This window comes from Phalangium opilio, unplaced genomic scaffold, assembly GCF_054372755.1.
Source record: "Phalangium opilio isolate 3A_F unplaced genomic scaffold, DU_Popi_V2 ptg000045l_1, whole genome shotgun sequence".
NCBI classification, from domain to species: domain Eukaryota; kingdom Metazoa; phylum Arthropoda; class Arachnida; order Opiliones; family Phalangiidae; genus Phalangium; species Phalangium opilio.
Window position 1 is genome coordinate 1,219,292 of NW_028324168.1, and position 20,425 is coordinate 1,239,716.

Genomic DNA, 20,425 nt, shown 5'->3' on the forward strand with positions numbered 1-20,425 from the left:
ATCACGCGTATCTAATAAGATTATGAAATAAATAATTTCTTCTGTATAATATATAAAAGAACAAAAACTACGCGGGTATTTTTGTTAGTTTGTTGGGGAATAATTATACGTTAACTCCAACCCACTTATCTAAAAATCTCTTACATATTATTTTATATAAAAACACTAACCGCCTTTATCTAACTTACCAGGAAAGAGGATAAAAAAAATATATATTAATATGCTACCGAAAAGTATACATGCTCTCGTAATATTTCTTTTTCCAAACACCCCCCCCCCCCCCAAACTCAAAGTTTATAGCTAAAGCTTTATGAAAGAATTTAATACATTAACGTTCCGTAAGATTGAATCATATTCTTACGTCAATATATATATACGAAAAGCTAAGAATACGTAAAATAAACATATAAATAATAAATATTCCCCTTCTAGAGATATAGGTAACTCCTGAATTTTTTAAAAATTAAAGAGTTAACATGTTTTTGCAAATTATTAAAGCTTAAAAAGATTTTCGAACTAATTATCATTAAAATAATAATATTTTTGCGGGTTTTATTAGCAATTTTTAGGTTTAATAACTTCGATATTAAACTTTAAATCACTTTTAAGAATTTTTCTGTGTGATTTTTGGCAAAATAATGTATTATTAGTTTAAAATTGAAAAAACTAATAATCATTAAAAATAATTATATTTTTGCGGATTTGGGGCTGATTTTTGGATTTAACAACTATGATTTTAAATTTTAAATCAATATTAAGAGGTTTTCTGAGTGATTTTACCAAAATAAAGTAATATTCTTTGAAATATCTCTTACGGAAGTTCACGCCAAGAAATTTCAAAACTGTTAAGTTTCGTTATAGATTTTCCTTAAAATAAAAAACACTTAAAATATTTCGGATAAAAAATTTCAAATCTGTTGAGTTTCGTTATAGATTTTCCTTAAACTTAAATGATAATAAAAAAAACACTTAAAATATTTCGGTTAAAAACAGTCATTGGGAACTTACACCCAAGATGATGTTACGTAAACCGGACGCGTTTCGATAATGTAAACGGTTACAAAATTTACAACAAAAGTAAGGAAGGAAAAATCCAAAAAATAAAAGAAATAACACTAACAAAATCCATTAAAACGAAAACACATCATTTACCCTAGATATAAAAATGTAAATTTAATTGTATTCTAGGGTATCCTTTTTTTGTCAAATCGTTTTGACATTTATTTTAAAATGACTTAATTTTCACCCTAGATTTGACTAAACTTACTATAGGAAAGCCCAGTTTTTCTATGGAATATTTGATTCCTTCATAGACTGAAATGAACTATAAACAACACGTTTATTCCAAAATGTTTTATTTTAAACGTCACGTTTAAGCGATTTTGACTCAAAAAAAATTACGTTTTAAAATGTTTTGCGACCTTGAAATATTTTGCGTTTAAAAATATAAAAAATTATTAACTTATTTAATTATGTTTAAATTTAAATATTACGAATAGCATTTTATTTAATTATTATTTATTTATGTATTTTTCAATTACAGACGTCAACATCTTTTGAATCTCAATAAATATCAAATAAGAATGTGGACAATATTTGGATCCATAGGTCGCCGGAAGAATGTCGTATTTGCAGTTATATTTCTGCATATTCTATTTCAACAGGTGATATATAATTATTTTTAATATCCACTACTTTAAATAACTTTTAAAACTCTTGTCACATTTGAACTTAAATACCTTTCTAATTTATCAATAGGAAGTTCAAAACTTAAATATTGACAGGGCAACAAAAAGGCGGGAACGTTTTTAAAACTAATTTAGGCTTAACAGTTTTAAACTTGGGAAATAATGCGGGAATCATGAACTTTTGGCGCGAAAAAAAATGTTATAAAGTTCGTTTGTCTAGCGCGAGCTTTATTAAGTACAGACGAAAGTTTCGCGCGCAAATATTTTTTCCGCCAAATCAACACGTGTCGTGTCATGCAAGGCTGGTGTGGGTTTTAAACCTCGCCAAAAAAAAAATCGTTGAACTTTTGAAAGTTCGTTTAACCGCCATAATTGAAGCGCTTACTTTTCTGACCTATTCATGCGATAATTTTGAACAATAGGAATATTCAGAGGGCGTTTATTCATTTTTAATATAAAATATATAGAAATTATTTTTTTTTTGGGATAAAAGAAAATTAACCATCAATAATAAATAATCATTTTATTTAATTGAAGAAGAAATGCGTTGGTTTTTGTAGGCGTGTAGTGGAAAAAAATAAAGGATTAAAATAGGGGTTAGAATATTTTTCTTTTTTTAATAAAATTGGCACATCCGGTCCAGGTATTTACCAGGTGTACTCAGAGACCCCTTGCTTACCCGAGAAGTTACCTTGATAAATTTAAAGCCCTCTGGTTATGGCCTATTTTTATAAACGGCGGATCGCGTATCTCTAGACTAAATTGTTTAAAACTTGCTTTGAGGAATTTTTTTTTTAGATTTGTATAGAAATGGCACCTTTATGGTATTAATTGTACTGAGTTTTACGTAAAAAAACATAGACTGCTATCTCCATTGCCTATTTCTTTGAGGTTAAGTTAGAATGGGTCGAGGAGTTGACACCTAAATGGTATTAACTGTATAAAATTCATTGGGTAGATAACACTAACTGTCACCTCCTTACAAAATCTCTTCGATAGGCCTAGTATCTATTTTTAATTCCGTGATTTATTTTTAAGGTAATCTTATTAATAAATTAGATTTAATTTCAAGTTTTGTGGTTTATCAGTTTGAAATGCTTATTGATAGGTTAGAATTTCAAACTTTTTAACGATTACCTGGTTAGATTAAGAACTTCTCTAAATTATTCCACGACTTTTTATGTAAAAGAGATTTTATATTGAACTTCGAAAAGAGGTTTTTGAAACACGTTTTCTTTAGTCCTCCCTCGTACGTAACGTCTTATTATTAAGTAGGCTTTGCAAACATTATCCAAACAAGGTCCTTTAAATTCCAAAACACCCTTTTCATGTCCTACTACTACTAGTAGTACTTATTTAGCAACTTTTCTCAATACTGACATAACCGGTTAAATATAAAAGCATTTAACGCGGCAAAATTATTTTTAAATAACGCAATAGGTGGTAAGTAGGTACATCCCATTTTATTAATCGAGTTTCTTTCTATAGTAGAGTATTGTTATTTAATTATAGTAGTTATTCGAACTTCAATATTCAAATTGAAGGCCCTTGGAAATCCGCGTGTAGTAATGGGACAATAGAGTGGTACTGAGAGGGGAGGAGCTACGGGGATGTGACAACAATATCGGTGTAGTATGGTCTGAGCTGACGACTTCCAATATGGTTGCCAAAACCGAGGTCAGAGATAGGAAGGTGTGACGTCACTAGGAAGTTCGTAGTAGCAGACTGTAAACCTCTTTCTGCGATTTGTGGGATAATTTACACGACCATTGTGAGCTGAATGCAATAGTAAAGCTGAAATGCACCAATATGGCTGGCAGAAGTGAGGTGTAAGACTTAGGAGGGTACTCTGACGTAGTAATCGTCCAACTGAAAGGTCCCTAGAGGGAAACAGGAAAAGGGGCGGGGCTTTGATTAGATATTGAACTTGTATAGTTATATTGTACACCAATATGGCTGCTAGAACTGAGGTGTAAGAATTAGTAGGGTCTGACGTAGTAATCACCCAACTGAAAGGTCTCTATAGGGAAACGGCAAAAGGAACAGGGCTTTGATTAGATATTGAACTTGTACAGTTATTCCAAGTGTCTTCCTCTTTGGAAGGACTTATCTTCGTAAATTTTTAAACTGTTTTCTCAAGGCCTAATATATTCAAATTAAATTAAGATAAGAAAAAACATTATCTAAATAAATAAATATAGAAAACGATTGGTGCGTGATTTACAGGAAATTTAGGACTAGTTTTATTTCTTTTTTCTGGCATGGGGGAATCCGGTTGAATAACTTTGATATTTAATCAATGTTTATTCTTCTTTTTCCACCCCGGCGGGTAGTAGTAGTTATTGAGAGTTGTCGCGCCAAAAGACAAGCTTTGATTGATGCATTTATACTTTGACGAAGTTTTGAGGAGGAAAATTTCCAATTCCGGTTGAAGTTTGCTCCCCCGGGCCAAATAGAGTGAGAAATCAGTACTAATTCCAAATATTTCTTTTTACCGGAGCTTGGGAAATAAATTTACGGACTAAACTTGAACTAGCAAACACGTTCCGATCTAATTTAGTTGATTATCGATTCTAGGCCGATTGATTTATATTTCTACCTAATTTTGGGCGGGAGTTTAAAGACGTTTTTGCCTCTAACGTAAAACTTAAACCGCCCCCGATAATTACGGCACAGTTTTCATTTAGGATGTCTTTAGGCTTGACCGTGGTATAAACTTACGTTGATAATTCACCAAGTATCTATTTCTATAACCGGTATGTTTAAGTACTACGTGACAAGAGTTGTTAAATATTAAGATTATTATCCTGTTTAAAGTAATTCTTTTTTGGCCAGGAATTTTTGATTTATATGTTTTATGGAAAGATTGGGATTATCTTATCCTGGTGTGTGGTTTTATCTTGGTTTAATTTTTTCGTAATTGTTACGTTCTTGTTTTGAAGCCTGTTTCAGTTGCTTTGTAGGTTGCATGAGATTTTGTTCATATTGCACGTGAGATATCGGGTTTTTATTTGCATGTGACACTTCGGGGTTTTATTGCACGTGAGATATCGGGTTTTTATTTGCATGTGACACTTCGGGGTTTTATTGCACGTGAGATATCGGGGTTTTATTGCACGTGAGATATCGGGTTTTTATTTGCATGTGACACTTCGGGGTTTTATTGCACGTGAGATATCGGGTTTTTATTTGCATGTGACACTTCGGGGTTTTATTGCACGTGAGACTTCGGGTTTTAATTGCACGTGAGATTTTAATACTCCGTCGTGAGTTTTAACTGCTTGATGTCAAAGGCATGACTACGAAGCTTGGAATAGCGACGATTTTCTTGAAAACAATGAATCGTTGTTGGACTAAAACGTCACTGTTTATTGTTCAAGGCTCTCTGTGTTGTTCCAACCGAGAACCTCTGGGAGAGACAATCAACGGACAACTGGGTTGATGGCCCTCCAAACAACATTCCTCGCGTTAAAAAGTTGGAAGTTGTTTGTGGCAAGACCAGAATGACTGTTCAGTTAGAATTTGACCGACCATTCAACGGCATAGTTTTCTCGAAAGGAAAACACAGCGAAGCCAATTGCGTCTACGTTCCGACTAACTCCAACCGAGCGCATTACATCTTTGACGTATTTTATGACGCTTGCGGCACCAAACCGGACTTGCACGGGAATTTTTACGAAAATACCGTTATTATCCAACAAGGTAGCGACATTATCGAAGCCTGGGACGAAGCTAAGAGGCTCAGGTGCGAATGGCACGAAGCTTACGAAAAAGCCGCTGCGCAACCTCCGCCGATCCGTCTTGCCGACTTGGACGTCGTCGAACTTAATTTTCAAGGCGACAATATCGACTGCTGGATGGAAATACAGGAGGGCAAAGGTCCCTGGTCTCGGGAGGTCTCCGGTTTAGTTCCGTTAGGTAGCCCACTGACTATGGTAATCGCTATCAACGATCAAGAAGGAAATTTTGACATGAGGGTAAAGTCCTGCTTCGCCCATGATGGTCACAAAGCCCCGATTCAATTGACGGACGAATGGGGTTGTGTTACCCGTCCAAAAATGCTTAGTCCCTTCATCAAAGTTCGCGATTATAATGGACGTGCTTCGGTCGTATCGTACTCTCACTTTTTCGCCTTCAAGTTCCCGGACACGATGGACGTACATATCCAATGTAAGGTAGAAGTCTGTCGTCACGGTTGCCCGGATAGTTGTCAAAAAACCAAGTACAAACCTTTGGATATCCCCGCATCCGGAAACCCAATCAGCCCACGCAAACCGGAACTGGATCACAATGAACTCAACGTAGGACACGAATCGAAGGTTGTCACTGTTAAATCGGGTTCCACCAAGTACAAGACATCTTCTCATCATCATTCCTCGCATTCTTACTTACCAAGACCTCAACCTCAATCTTACCAACACCATTATGATAATAATAATAATAATAATAATAATAATAATAATTACCAACATCACGCCGTTAACGAAGCCGAAACCGCGCATCACAATTACTTACCGCAAGTGCCTTTACCTCCGCGCAAAAACGAGGTATCTACCGTGAAGTACGTCGCTAGTGAGATCAAGAGTAACGATGGTAAAAGTGGAATTAAACTAACAGCGGCCAAAGAAGAGGATATAGTAGATGATAAAGGACTTATTGTTGAACATTTTGATGACGATCCGGTGGCAAAACCAGAACCCACTCCTAAACCAGATCAGGATGGTGAATATATCAATGATCAACTAGATTCTTTATCTGCCAGTTATTCCCAAGGTGCGGGAAGTAAAGACCAACATAAAGCCGAGTCTGTCAAGTCATTCCATGTCTACAACGAAAATGACGAAGAGAAACATATCAAAAACCTGCAAGACCAAGCTCAGATTGATAATTATGGACACAAAATCAAACCTGAACATTCAACCCATCACCACAAGCACTCTGGAAGTGACATAGCTGCGTCCGAATTAACGAAACACGAGGACAAAGGTCACTTTCAACCTCCAGTCCCTGAGCCAGAACCTTCCTTCTCACCTATGCTGAACGTACCAGACTTCAAACCTCAACCGCCTCCAACGAAATCTAAGGTTAAATTACCGCAATCGGCCGGAAGTTTTGAAAGCTCTAGTATTAATCGCGAAGTATACACTTTGGGTAAGAATCCAAGACTCGAGGACGATCAGAGACATCAACAACCCAGAGGACCGGTACCACCGAATGTCCCTGTTAACCTATTCCATCAACAAGGTCCTCATCAGCATGATAAGTCCTTGGGAAGACAACGCTTCATACCACCGGTATTATACAAGCCACCTAAACCTCACTACCCGTATCCGATACCCCAGTTCGTCCCGCCTCAACCATTATTCATTAATGTCGCTGAGAGACAAGACAAGAATGTTGGAGGACCACCCGGACATCAAGCCCAACCTCATCATCAACACCAACAATTCCACGATGGTCATCCTCCACAAATTGAATTAAGAAACTATCAGCCTCCAAATGGACAAGGTCAATTTCCTCCCGGTCATCCAGACCAGTTTGTGCAATTCCCTCAAGGACCAAGGTCAATTCGTTTACGAAGGTCAGCCGCGGATGGGCAAGAGATAGGTGTCCAACAGGTTTACAGGGCGGTAGCCTCTGTTGATTTGGCTTTTGAACCCAACGCGACGAGGGACAAAGAACCAATCTATTCTGGTCGAAGAGAAGAGATTGTTTATGGCGTTTGTTTACCAGTTACCGGATTCGCTGTTGGGTTAGGGTTCTTATTGATCATTACCGCTGGCTCCTTGATCGTTTGCGCGTACTTGGTATACCAATGGAGACTGCAAGTACTGAAAGATACGAGTAAAAACGCCGTCGGAGGACTTACCGCCAAGATTAAGAATGGGAAGTTGGAGTTTTTCTATTCAAGAGGGACACCAGTCGGTTGTAAAACTTAGGTACGCGAGTACTTAATGAACTCAAGTCAATAAACTTTTGGGTGATAATTTATAATATGTCCTTGATTTTGCTCAGTAAGGTCATCAAGACCATGTAAGATGGTTCAAGGTCATTATAGTAGATAATTGGTTTTCTGAGCAAAATTAATGACTTGTAATTAATGGCATAAAAACGAAACGAAGATGGTGCCATTAAAATGAAAGTAGTGTAAATTATTTATTCCGCCATTTTACCTTCAATAGAGATTATCTTTTCACTTTAGTTTATTTATTTTTATTTTTTTACTTTGGTAAATAGTTTTAGTGTGAACTTGTCTAGCTTTGTAAATAAATTATTTAAAATAAAAACGAAACAAAAATAATTAATTTGCAAAATATTATTTAATGAAAACAAAAACAATTAACCCACACTTTTACAACAATGAACAATTTTTTATTCCTTTTTTTTTCTATATTCCAAATTTCCAAGTTATTTTAATGGTTTTTTTTTACTTCAAATCTTTCAGAAAGAAAATTATATTTTTAATATATCGAGTTTTTAAAGAAAGTAGGTAAAGATTTCAGTCTACAAAGTTTAATTCTTTGTAGCACAAATAATTAATTAAATGAACGGGGATGTTTAATTGAGCCAAGTGTTTCTCCAAAGATGTGCGATAGAGAGCGTAGAAATATTTTCGGATTTTAATCCTTGACAGTGATTTTAAAGTTTGGGGTAATGAAACTCTAGTTAAAAGTTTTTGCCATGAACCAGAGTCATGAAGAGTTCCATATTTTTCTTCGCTAACTTCGCTAGCGGCTTGAATTGAATCATACATGATTTTATTCGAAAGTGTAAATAGAGTGAAAATATCAAAAACTCTGATTATTTCCTTTTGGGTCTGATATGATCGAAATAAACTTTCAACTAAAACCCCGCTTGAAACGCTGTCGGTAAAAAACATGGTAGGATCAGCCCCAAATGTGAGTAATCGGACTAATTTTGAAGGTTTCCAACTGGCGGCTAGAAGACAATCATTAGCCAATGGTCCTCTACGATGATAATTAACATGGGCTCCTTTTTCAACAAGTAAGTCCAAGATCTGATTGTCAGGTTGGGTGGTGGTTTTTCCTAATGCATCCGCGATTAAAGGATGCAATACAAGGGCGCATGTACTGTTGCAATTAGCTCCAGCATTCAGCAATATTTGAATCACCTCCAAATCTCCGTAATTTGCGGCTAATGAAAGCGGAGTATCATAAGGAGGTAATGGTATTGGGAAATAACTCTCATGGGGTAATTCGGTTCTGCTGAAGAGACTATTTACAGGAAAGCCAGCTTCCAAAAGTAGATCCAAACACTTGTAGCTATGCCATTCGATCGCTAATTGCAAGGGATTGATCATTTCAGGTCGATTTAATGCCCTGTATCTGTTTTCTTTCTTTTCAATCCTTAAGATGCAATTTTTCTTCAGTGCCTCTAGATCCATAACATTTAAAAGTACTTTCAAAACGTCGTCGTTTTTGCCTTGTACCGCTAAATGTAGAGCAGTGACGTTGTCAAAGGTTTTCAGGTTAGGGTTAGCGTCGTAACTAAGTAATAATTCAACGCAAGGAAGGAAACCCTGTTGAGCCGCAATCATCAAAGGGGTGGCCCAATCTTGCGCCCCACGGTTGACTAAATCCAATTGATTCCTTTCCTTTGCAGTTTCTAAGAGCAATTTTAGGCAATCGTATTTGCCAAATTGCGCCGCGGTGAAGAGAGGAGTCATTCCGCATTCGTCTTGAACATCTAGTTGAGCCCCTGTGTCTAACATGGCCTTAATCATGGTCATGTTACCCAAGTTTGTAGCTTGATGTAAAGGTCTCCAGCCACTAAAATCTCCCTTATTTACATCCAAATTAGGGGATGTTATCAACAAATTTACGGTGTTCTCCAATATAGCGCGAGTGGCGCTTAATAACGGAGTCTCCAAATCATTATCTTCTATGTTAGGATCGGCTCCATTATCCAAAACTAGCTTAACAGCTTCATAAGCTTCAGTATCATTACGTCGTTTGCATATTAAAAGTAAAGCGGTTTCCCCTTCGTGTGTTTTCCAATTAACATCCGATCCGTACTTTAACAATTCTTCTAAGCAGCGAATATCTTTGCTAGAAGCGGCAGCTTCGTGCAATGGCCTCCATCCTCGGTTATCACAAACATCTACAGGTCTACCCAGTTCCAACAACCGTTTCAATACATCCAAATCCCCGCTTCTAGCTGCCAAACCCACGGCCGAACAAGTATCTTTCCAAGCTTCGTTGAAATCCATTGGCGTAATTAGTTTTAATTAGCTTACAAATTAATAATACGATAAAAACGGAGCGAGTAAGCCTTGGTCAATCTAGTAAATTGATTAAAATGTGTTACGAACTTAATCTGGCGATAGAATAACGATTTGCGTGTATTTTTGACTCATTCACACGGTAAACTAATTTAAAATGATAATTAATTACATTCCAAAAAACTAAAACTAGAAACCATTAGTTAGCAACTCAGTATCGTAAACTCCAAAGCCAACAGAGGGAACTACTAGCAGACGAGAACTTCGATTTTTCCCCGGGACATCCCCTGTTGTGATTTTGTGATCCCCGGGCAGAAACGTCATCATCCTTCGCAGCCAATCGGATCTCTATCCGTTAAACATAGGATTAGTTCATTTTCTCTAGGAGATGGCAGCTATTAGGCTTGACTGTATAAAGTTAAACGGCAAAATAATATGAACTGCCAATTGACCATTTAAAAAGTTTCTCGGGCTTGTTAACAGTATTTTATTTGTTATTATACATGAAATATATAATCTTTGGAATAAACATAGATTTAGATACAATATACAATGTTAATAAACTAGGTTTTACATAAAAAATCAGAGCATCTAAGCTCAATAATGTATTCGACTTTTGAGGAGACCCAGCTGGGCGATATCAGAGATCCCTGACTAGCATTACGTTGTCTTCCATCGCTCTCCTTGGCGTTGGGCCAATTCTCGTGTATTTTATTATACCCCTTTGCAGTCTGATTCGAATTTCCAGCGCTCTGGTTATTTCTAAGACTGCAATAGGGTATATTCATTTGATTTCGGCAAAGAATAACCGCTAATCATTTTAAACGATGTCTAATTAATATCCCTATAGTTCCGCATAAGAGTGAAGTTGCCACACCACCCAAAAGCAAGAGTTTTCCAACAGAAACTGGGTGTTTTTCGAAGAGGGTAAGTTCAAAGGGCAAAGGTGGGATAGCCTGTTATGAAAATAACGCTGTAATTTATTTCAAAACGGTAGAACAACCATTATTACCTCAAATACTGGCTCTGGTTTCCAAATTTCTTTGGCTTCAATGACCCCCATATTTGATAAAACCTCTTTAGCCGCTCTTTCTCCAGCTTGTACGGCACCATTCATGTACCCTGGCCAAGAAGTTGCAGTTTCGGTACCGGCAAAATACACGCGTTCAAATGGCTCCCTTAGAATTCTGTGAAGAACAACAGATAGTTTTGTTAACAAGACATGAATGACTCAAGTCCTAAAGATTACATACTTTCCATATCGGCTTAATACACCTGGTGGGAAAACTGAAACGTAACATCCACCTGAGTATTGCTCTTCGAGCCAGTTGTGTTCTTCGTAGTGAACGGGCTATAAGACAAACCAAGTTAATTTCAGATTAATTAAACATTATTTAAAACACTTTAATTAACCTACGTAAAGTCCGTCATCTGAGCCATAAGTTCTGGCAATGTCTTGCGCCAAAACTTTTAGCCTGGCATTTTTACTAAGTTCTTGAAGTTTCAGCGCATGATCGTTGAATATGAATCTTGAATAATTATGGAAATTTCCATGAGTTTAATTACTCATTAAATAATTCGTTAGTTATTACATTGTGAGGGCTGCCAATGGGAAATCTGGTCTGCAATCGTCCAGGACATTACCCATGACTAATTGACCATCCGCGCAGGATACGAAACCATTATAACCTTTTTCGCGCCAGAATGGGTACTTGTAATAAACGTTGGCTTTAATGACGCAACCGACTGGTACTCTTTGAATTAATTGGTTTCGCAATGGCGGTAAAGGTGGTTCGTAGTGTAGTTTTTGTTGCATCGGTAATGGGATAGCCAGTATTACGTGATCTCCCTAAATAATATTCATAATGTTGTCAATTGTCATTAATTGGCTATAACTTTGGTTCTAAAGTACTTAATTTAAAACCGAAGATACTACATTAAACCATGAGAAGGATGACACCCTTTAACTCTTAATACTTTAGTTATGTAACATGATTCTTCCCAGGCTCATGCCCCTTTTTGTTTGCTCTCCTGCTCATCAAACTTCAGATGGGCATCGCCCCGTGTTAGGGTGAATTCTATAACTGTTTGGTAGTACTAAATCCTCAGCAATCAACCCACAAACCTTGATTGTCTTGACGTGGGACAAAAAATTAATCAACAAGCCGCATGCGCCTTGGAAAATAGTTAAGCGCTAATAGAGTAATGATGACTGATGAGGGAATATTTATCGCGAATGTGATTCGGTTTAGTAACCTTGTTCCAAATGTTGGGAAGAATCATGTTACAATTACCCCGCTTTGTTGTACGTACACTTCTCTCGAAAAGAAGTATTATATACTTCTGATTAAACTGGATAATCCAAGTTTCTTCTCCCCCGCGATTATAATATCGTAATCACAATCGATTAAACTTTTAATCGATGTTTCTTACCACGTATGTTTCGCCTTCCGTCGTTGTCACGGTGACACTTGAGTCCGTTTGCGTCAGAGTACAAACTTGGGCCTTTAGTTTCAGCTTATCGCCTAAAATATCAGCGAGTTTCTCGCTAATCGTCATGGACCCTCCCAAAAATTTACGTTCCTGGGCGCCATTATCGACGTTCCAGATTCTTCTATTTCCGTCGCAACACTTGACGTACCATAGTGCCCACAGTAACGAGATATGAGCAGGATCGGAAGCCAAATTTGCTTGCATGACGGATAAGATAAACTCCATACCATGCCTAAAGATAATTATTAACGGTTATTTAAATTTGTCTTAAGTTAATCTAATACACCTTCTTATCATACCTTGTCCAACATTCTTTCTCTAAAAATGATAAGACGGACGTGTCGTCAAGTTCAATCGCATTTGGACTGTTCCATGGTTCAACCATATCAATCTATAAAATTTCAAATTTAGTTATTTTTCCATTCAAAGTAATTTAATTAATTTAAGTAATTAAAAACTAACCAAATCCATCATATGAGACATCTTTTTCATGACGTAGTTCACGTCCATCCAAGCTAAAGGACTCCAAAACCCAAATTTGGCCCATTGCGTCGTATAAGTGAACCTCTTACCCTGAAGTTAAAAAACAAATTAACTTCTTCAAGAACAAATAGTTCTGAAAGAATTGAGTAGCGACATAAGTTTATAAAATATGTTCCATAAGTGTGTCACTTCCTATACTTCGTAATGCTAGAGACTTCCTGAGAGCTAGTTCGAGAACGACGCGAGAACTGACCACACGTGGTTTTGCAGTCCATCTCCCTATTTAGTCTGTTTTAAGCCTAACCAGACGTCGCTTTACAAGAATCTATGTCCAACTTTGTGACTTCAAACCAGTGACAAGCTTATGGAACAATATCTTTAATGAACTTATGGTAGCGATTCGAAACGTACGTACCCTGCTAATTTGAATGTTACTTAAATCACTGAAAACCCTGTACGTTTCAACCCCTAATTCGTGTGCCAAACGTAGAATATGATTTTGAGTCGGACCAACATAAGCACCTCCCAAATCAACCCATTGCACCACGTCATTCTGCAGTATTATTTGGTATTTAATATCGCAACTTTTGAAATAGGACGATAAAGCCTTAGCTTACTCTTGTGGTGAAGGTGCGACCCCCGACTCTGTCCCTCGCGTCAAGTACTTTTACGTCAACGCCATACTCCGTTAGCAACTTAGCCGAGGACAAACCTAGAAAACAGAAAGGCGATATGGTTTTTGTAAATAGTAGATTATATTATAAATAGCAGATAAAGTTAAAATCATTTAGAAAAGTCTTACCACTAAGTCCAGCACCTATAATGATAACTTGTGTTCTTTGAACATCAGCCATTTTAATTAATAAGATATCGCGATGTAACAAAATTACGTGATATGACGAAAAGTTTAGCACGTCTGCACCTTTTATAGTCGATGTTTCCGAGTTCCCAAAAACCACTTGAAAATTATTATGACACTCGTAAATTCTTAAATTTCCTTATCTGTTTTCGTCAATTTTCAAGTACCTATAGTGTTTTCATTGTCTCTATGCATCCTGTGAAAATGTTTTATAGTTCCACGCGATAACCACGTGTTACGATGTTTTCAAATTATCTTCATCTTTGTTTAAGTTAAACTTTAAGAATGTTAACAGTTAATTATGCTCGTAAATTAATTACATACTACCAAGATATGTTAAGTTTATAATTTATTCAGACTTGGTTCCTACATTTTCCTATTTATTCTTGATAAGATATTTTTTATAATTAAGAGTGGTCGGTATTTTTCCGTAAATATATTTATCTGAACTCTGAAGTGTTTTTTTGTCTGTGGAGTACTTGAATGTATTTTCTTTCCAAGGGATTAGGAGCAAAATTATCAGATAAGCTAAGCCATTAAAATCCTCTCATCAACAGATAAACTTATTATTCGTGATTTGATAAAGATTTTAATTGGCTTTCCTTGATATTATAAAGTTTGAGAACATTTTCTGAGGAGTTTCTTAACCCTTATCTGAATACAAGGGTCAAATGAATTCATTTTTCTTGCGAGGGTAGGCTATAATGAAATAAGGTTAATTTAAAATGGAAAATTTATGTATCTTACGGAGAAGATCCACACGCTGATACTAATTTGAATTTAGCGCGCTCTTGATCCAGTCTAATCAGGGCCGGAAATAAGCACAGGACACTGGACATTGTCCAATAAAATTTCAAAGTGTCCCATAATTGTTTTAAGAACTAAGGGGGTCACTGGACGGTTGAGCGGCAAATTTTTCCGAAGTTTTAATAGCTTGACCATGAAGACGCGACACAATTTTTGCGCAGTCCATTGGACAATGTCCTATAAATTTTCCAGTCAAAGGGGGTATCACTGGACACATGTCCTATAAGAAATTTTTCTTATTTCCGGCCCTGAGTCTAATTAGGCAATAAAAATATACTTATTTACAGCCCAAAATAAATTAAGGAAACAGTCAGGGAAATAGCACACTTCCTCTGGTCCAAAACCAGTTTACTAATTGCTTGGACTAGTTTTTTAATTCAAAAAGTGGGGGTTACTGGTCCTCGGGACTAGTTTTTTAATTCAAAAAGTGGGGGTTACTGGTCCTCGGGACCAGTTTATTAATTGCAAATCTATAGGAGAACAAAGGCTGGGACCACTCCGGAGACCAGTTTATTATTTAGGACACTAGGGGGGTCACTGGTCCCAAGGACTAGTTTAAAAATTATCCTTATTTCTAAGTCTGTAAATAGGACCTTAGGAATAGGAAATGTTCTTATTTTAGCGTCGTCTGCTACGTAGACTGATTAGTCTAGGCCAAGGGTTAAGATGTACGCCGGTAGTATGTTGTCAAAAATAATTAATTTAATTAAATTTAACGTAATATTCGAAAACAAGGTTAACTTAATTAGATACTTATCAACTAAATCTCCAATAAATCCCTCTAATATTCCGGTTAAACTGAAAGAAGAACAGAAATTAATCCGTAACGTTGGAATTATAGCTCATATTGATGCTGGTAAGACCACAACAACAGAACGCATGCTTTATTATTCCGGTTTTAGTCGCGTTATGGGAGAAGTGCATGACGGAGACACTGTCATGGACTTTATGGAACAAGAACGGGAACGCGGTATAACAATTTCGTCAGCGGCAATCACCTTTAATTGGAACAATCACCAAATAAATCTAGTTGATACCCCCGGTCACGTAGACTTTACTGTCGAAGTTGAAAGGTCATTGAGGGTTTTAGATGGTGCAGTAACAATCCTTGACGCTTCAGCCGGAGTTGAAGCTCAGACTTTCACAGTATGGTCTCAAGCTGATACATATAAGATCCCTAGAATAGTTTATTTGAACAAAATGGATAAACCTAGAGCCAATATTGAACTCTGTCTAACTGGAATAAGGGAAAAATTACGTAGAAAACCTCTTCTACTTCAAGAGCCATTACTTAACGATAAAGGTCAATTTTATGGCATCGTGGACTTGATTAATGAAGAGGTTTTGACATGGGATCAAACAAAAGATGGGAAAGACTATACCAAGAATGATTTGACTAATTCCCACCCTAACTTTCATAAATATCAAAGAAGGAGAGAGGAATTAATTGAATCTATTGCCGACTTGGACAATGATATAGCGGAATGTTTAATTTCGTCTGAAAGTTCAGCAACAATCCCCAAAAATGATCTCCAATCCGCTTTGAGAAGAATAACACTAAAAAATTCAGCTGTTCCTGTCTTATGCGGAAGTTCCTTTAAAAACATCGGTGTTCAGACATTAATGGATTGTATAACTTCATACCTCCCAAATCCATTAGATATAGACCACGATTTTCTAAAATTTTATTCAAATTCGTCTTGCGGTTTAGTTTTTAAAATTATTCATGATAAAAGACTCGGAATTTTAGCTTTTGTCAGAGTTTATTCAGGATCGTTTGAGCAGGGACAAAAAATATATAACGTAAATAGAGAAACTAACGAAACTGTTTCAAAATTATATCTGGCTTTTGCCAACGATTTTAAAAATGTTTCTAAAGTTAATTTAGGTAACATAGCCATCTTTACTGGTTTAAAAGATATAGTTACCGGAGACACTTTAGTTAGTTCAAAAAGTGTAGCGGAAAATGCTAGAAAATCATTTTCAATTGAGAATAAAGTAAATATTAATGAAGTTAAACCAATTTTAGCCGGAATTAGGGTCTCAGATCCAGTATTTTTCTGTTCGATCGAAGCCCCTTCTTTAAGTTATCAGAAATCCTTAGAAAATGCCTTAGAATGTCTTCAGAGGGAAGACCCATCGTTAAAATTAGATTACAACTCGGACTGGGGACAAACAATCATCTCGGGAATGGGTGAACTTCAAATTGAAGTTATAAGAGAAAGAATTAAACGCGAATATGGAGTGGACGCGTATTTGGGACCTTTACAAGTTTCCTACAGAGAAACACCAAGTTTTGACAACAGTGAAACTTATACTTTAAACAAAACTGTATCCGGAACTCGGCAACTTGTGACTATTGGACTTAGTTTAAAATCAACACCCGGTTCTGGGACTTTCAAGAAACTTATAGTGATACCGGACAATGAGAATAATTTGGGTCATTTACACCCTGATAGTTTGAAAGCTATTCGTCATGGAATCCAATCTTCTTTGGCACACGGTCCTCTGTTGGGATTTCCAGTTATTAATTTGAGTCTTAAATTGGACCAGTTTCAAACCAGTAGAAGTACAACACACGCCATGATTTCAGCGGCTACATCTCAGTGCCTAAGGAATTTACTGAAAAAATGTGAACTTAGACTGATGGAACCATTCATGAAATTGGAAATAGCTGTCGAGGCATCGTATCACGGTGTTATTTTGAAGGATTTAAATCATAGGAGAAGTGATATTAAAGATGTGGATTATCGGGATGAAATTAGAGTTATAAAGGCTGTAACTCCCTTAACGGAAATGAAGAAATATGCCTCACATTTGAGACAATTAACATCGGGGAAAGCTAGCTTCACGATGGAATTCTCGCACTATGAACTAATGTCACCCCTTGAACAACAAAAAGCCATAAGTGAAGTGACTGGATTTTGATGGAATTATTATAGTCTGTACTTAATTGTGATTAAATTAATTTAAATGATGATTAGGCTAAATTTGTAAAGAAAGATAATTTTAATCAAGATTAAAGTGAAAGTTACAAATATAAACGCATGAAAGTTATTTAAATTGGTAAAGGCATATCTGCCACAGTTTTGTGAAGTTCATCATACAATTCTTCATATTTCTTGTTTGGGCGAACTAAAACCATTACGCAAGCTCGTTTAGCTCCCAACGCGTGTCCCAAGTCTTTTCGTGATGGTACATAGATGTAGGGAATGTTTTTTGACTCGCAAATTGCTGGTAAATGGCACATAACTTCAATGGGGGAAACATCTCCAGCAAAAATAACTAGACCAGTTTCTCCTTTCCTAATTCTTTTAAAAACATCTTTCAAACCGGTACGTAAATAATCTTTTTGCTGCGAAGCGGCTTTCACAAGTTTAAAAAGCTTTTTCGCCAGTTTTTTCTTGGCCATTGGTTTAGCAATTGCGCTGACAAACTTCAATTTTTCTTCATAACTTAGCTTCGTTGCATCTTCATCTTCCTCGGTAATTTCTTTTTTCACTTTACCGTCAACTTCCATTATTTATTATTTTAAGTAATTAATTTGGTTTAATCACGATTAAACGGTAATCAAACTTTTAATTAAAGACGGCAAAAACACAACGCACGTGGTGCTAGAAAATGGCCGCGGTGATTAAAAGTCGTCTGCTTAGAGCCTAATCTAAGGTCAAAGTTCAAATTTTTATTGTGGTCGTGATTTTCTAAAAGCCGGTACTTTTTCGTTAATTTTTAATAGTTTTCACCTTAAATCCCCATGGAAAAACATCAATTTTAATTAAATTAACTTAAATTCAGTAATACAGTAACAATTACAAGGTAAATTATAACTATGAGCCTCTTAAAAGCGGTTGCGAACGTTTTCAAAACTGGATTTAACCAAGGCTTAACACTCCATCATCGTAATCATCAAAGTTTCATTGGAAATTATGGAAATTATTTGACGGAGAATATGAGGATTAATGCCATAACGTAAGAAACAATAAAAAAATACAGTAAAACGTAATTTAATTAAAATTATATACTCTTTACTGTTCGTTATTGTAGTGTTTTGGGAGGGTATACTCAAAAGAGGGATTTGGGTAAAACTACGCGTAAACGAAGAATCCATCGTCCTCTCAGGCATTGGGCTCAAAAAGAGGCTAGAATTGGTTATGAGGGACTAACAGCGGAAAATAAGGAATTTTTGCAGGAAACCATTCAAGAAAAAGCTGAAAAAATGAATGGACATTCACCTCTTAAAGAGGCACCTTGGGAGAAGGGTAGTTGGACACCAGAGTAAATAGCTTAAAAAATAGGATATTTTTACAACTTAATGCTAAAATACGTTAAACTATTTAAGATCTAAACGTTCTGGGGTCATAGCCAAAAAAATAGGCATATATCCAATGTGGTTAAATGATGGTAGAAGAATTCTAACAACATTACTTCAAGTAATTAATTATTACAGCATTTTGTTTAACTCCAAAGGCTAATTTTCTGAAATTAGGTTCTAGATAATCACGTAATTAATTATGTACCTCCTGAAAGAGTTTCCGAACAGGTTTATGGTAAAAAATACCCAGGGAAAGCCTTTTTAGTTGTAGGATGTATGGCTTCAGATCCCCAAAAAGTAAATTAATCTATTATTGAAACTGGAAAACCGAGACATTAATGAAAATTATGATATTTTTATCAGTATACAGCAGCCTATAATGGTTTATTTGAAAATGCCGGGGTCATAACTAAAGCAAAACTAACTAGATTTACAATAACACCTGATGCCAAAATGCAACCTGGTTAGTTTATTTTTGAATAGGTTATCTTTTACATCATAGAGGTTAATGTTGCCTGATATTTTTAAGGAACCCCTCTTTATGCTACACACTTTAAGGTTGGAGATTATGTTAATGTCTTTGGAAAAACGTAAAGAATCACTTTATTTATTTTCAACTTTGGCTCAAAAAGATTTATCTTTGAACATAACTTTGGAATATTAAATTTTTTAAGGATTGACCATGGTTTTCAAGGGGTTGTTAAAAGATGGGGCTTTCGCGGTGGTCGCGCGTCTCATGGCACAACTAAAAGTCATCGCAGACCAGGCTGTATTGGAGCTGGTGCTGGACGTAAAGATAATGTTTGGAAAGGAAAAAAAATGCCTGGACATATGGGGAAAGAAAGAAGATTATTAGTGGGAGTAAAAGTACAAAAGACCACGTGTTTTATATAATTATTACACTCCCAAACTTAAATGGTTATTTATTTTTCCTTAATAGATTCTGAGAATTAACACTAAATATAATGTTATTTGGGTACGCGGACCGGCAGTACCAGGTGGCGTTAATGATTTTTGTAACATTCACGATTGTTACGTGGGTGAAAAATGTCATACAGAGGCAAACCCACCTCATTTCCCCACATTTTATCCTGATGAAAATGAACCTCTACCCGAAGACATTTGGGATTCATCTGTACATCAGTTCAGTGCACCAACAATCACCTTTGAAGAGGAAGTAGCGACTAAAAATAAGTGAGATTAACTGAAGGATTAAGATTTAAGTTTTAGTGTAAATTGTTTGAGAGTAAAGTCAAAATGATCTTTGGTAACAATTAATAAGTAGTTGGGGGTAAAATACTTTCACATATTTTCGCACACGAAAAATAAGCGACCAGCCAGCCAGCCAACTTATGTCAACACAATACTTTTGCCAACCAACCAAAATGGCGCAAAAGTAAAAAATCAAAACTCAAAAAGTAAACTTAGACAATTAATTTAACAATATTTTTTATTAATTAATGGGCCCTATTTGCTTAGTTAATTAATTTTAATTTACATTAAGTGTGACTAGCTTCTGCAAAGCTTGCCTAATAATAAGA

At 36.1% G+C, this 20,425-nt stretch overlaps 6 protein-coding genes across 6 annotated transcripts; 3 read left to right on the plus strand and 3 right to left on the minus strand.

The window, feature by feature from the left end:
• Positions 1-4,407: 4,407 nt before the first annotated feature.
• On the plus strand, positions 4,408-7,989 carry LOC149676595 (uncharacterized; the record flags this gene model as incomplete). Its single annotated transcript, XM_089837652.1, has 3 exons — positions 4,408-4,444; positions 4,524-4,573; positions 5,069-7,989. Coding segments are annotated over 3 exons (2,646 nt in total), but the record flags the coding sequence as incomplete, so codon positions are not given.
• On the minus strand, positions 7,990-10,190 carry LOC149676596 (transient receptor potential cation channel subfamily A member 1-like). Its single transcript, XM_089837653.1, has one exon. It carries the CDS (start codon positions 9,916-9,918, stop codon positions 8,188-8,190), a length of 1,731 nt encoding a protein of 576 aa, XP_089693779.1. The 5' UTR covers positions 9,919-10,190; the 3' UTR covers positions 7,990-8,187.
• Positions 10,191-10,393: 203 nt separating this feature from the next.
• On the minus strand, positions 10,394-14,118 carry LOC149676597 (amine oxidase [flavin-containing]-like). Its single transcript, XM_089837654.1, has 11 exons — positions 13,709-14,118; positions 13,524-13,618; positions 13,322-13,459; positions 12,886-12,996; positions 12,723-12,814; positions 12,364-12,655; positions 11,523-11,779; positions 11,348-11,459; positions 11,184-11,281; positions 10,943-11,117; positions 10,394-10,886 (listed from the first exon to the last, which is right to left on the minus strand). The coding sequence occupies exons 1-11, from the start codon at positions 13,758-13,760 to the stop codon at positions 10,746-10,748; spliced, it is 1,563 nt and encodes a 520-aa protein (XP_089693780.1). The 5' UTR covers positions 13,761-14,118; the 3' UTR covers positions 10,394-10,745.
• Positions 14,119-15,238: 1,120 nt separating this feature from the next.
• Positions 15,239-17,500, plus strand: mRRF2 (mitochondrial ribosome recycling factor 2). The gene has a single exon (XM_089838537.1). It carries the CDS (start codon positions 15,239-15,241, stop codon positions 17,498-17,500), a length of 2,262 nt encoding a protein of 753 aa, XP_089694663.1.
• A 62-nt stretch (positions 17,501-17,562) lies between these two features.
• On the minus strand, positions 17,563-18,217 carry NHP2 (NHP2 ribonucleoprotein). Its single transcript, XM_089837657.1, has one exon. It carries the CDS (start codon positions 18,090-18,092, stop codon positions 17,631-17,633), a length of 462 nt encoding a protein of 153 aa, XP_089693783.1. The 5' UTR covers positions 18,093-18,217; the 3' UTR covers positions 17,563-17,630.
• Positions 18,218-18,250: 33 nt separating this feature from the next.
• On the plus strand, positions 18,251-20,165 carry mRpL3 (mitochondrial ribosomal protein L3). Its single transcript, XM_089837656.1, has 8 exons — positions 18,251-18,541; positions 18,617-18,847; positions 18,912-19,002; positions 19,059-19,181; positions 19,248-19,347; positions 19,414-19,474; positions 19,559-19,751; positions 19,825-20,165. Exons 1-8 carry the CDS (start codon positions 18,402-18,404, stop codon positions 20,080-20,082), a joined length of 1,197 nt encoding a protein of 398 aa, XP_089693782.1. The 5' UTR covers positions 18,251-18,401; the 3' UTR covers positions 20,083-20,165.
• Positions 20,166-20,425: the final 260 nt, after the last annotated feature.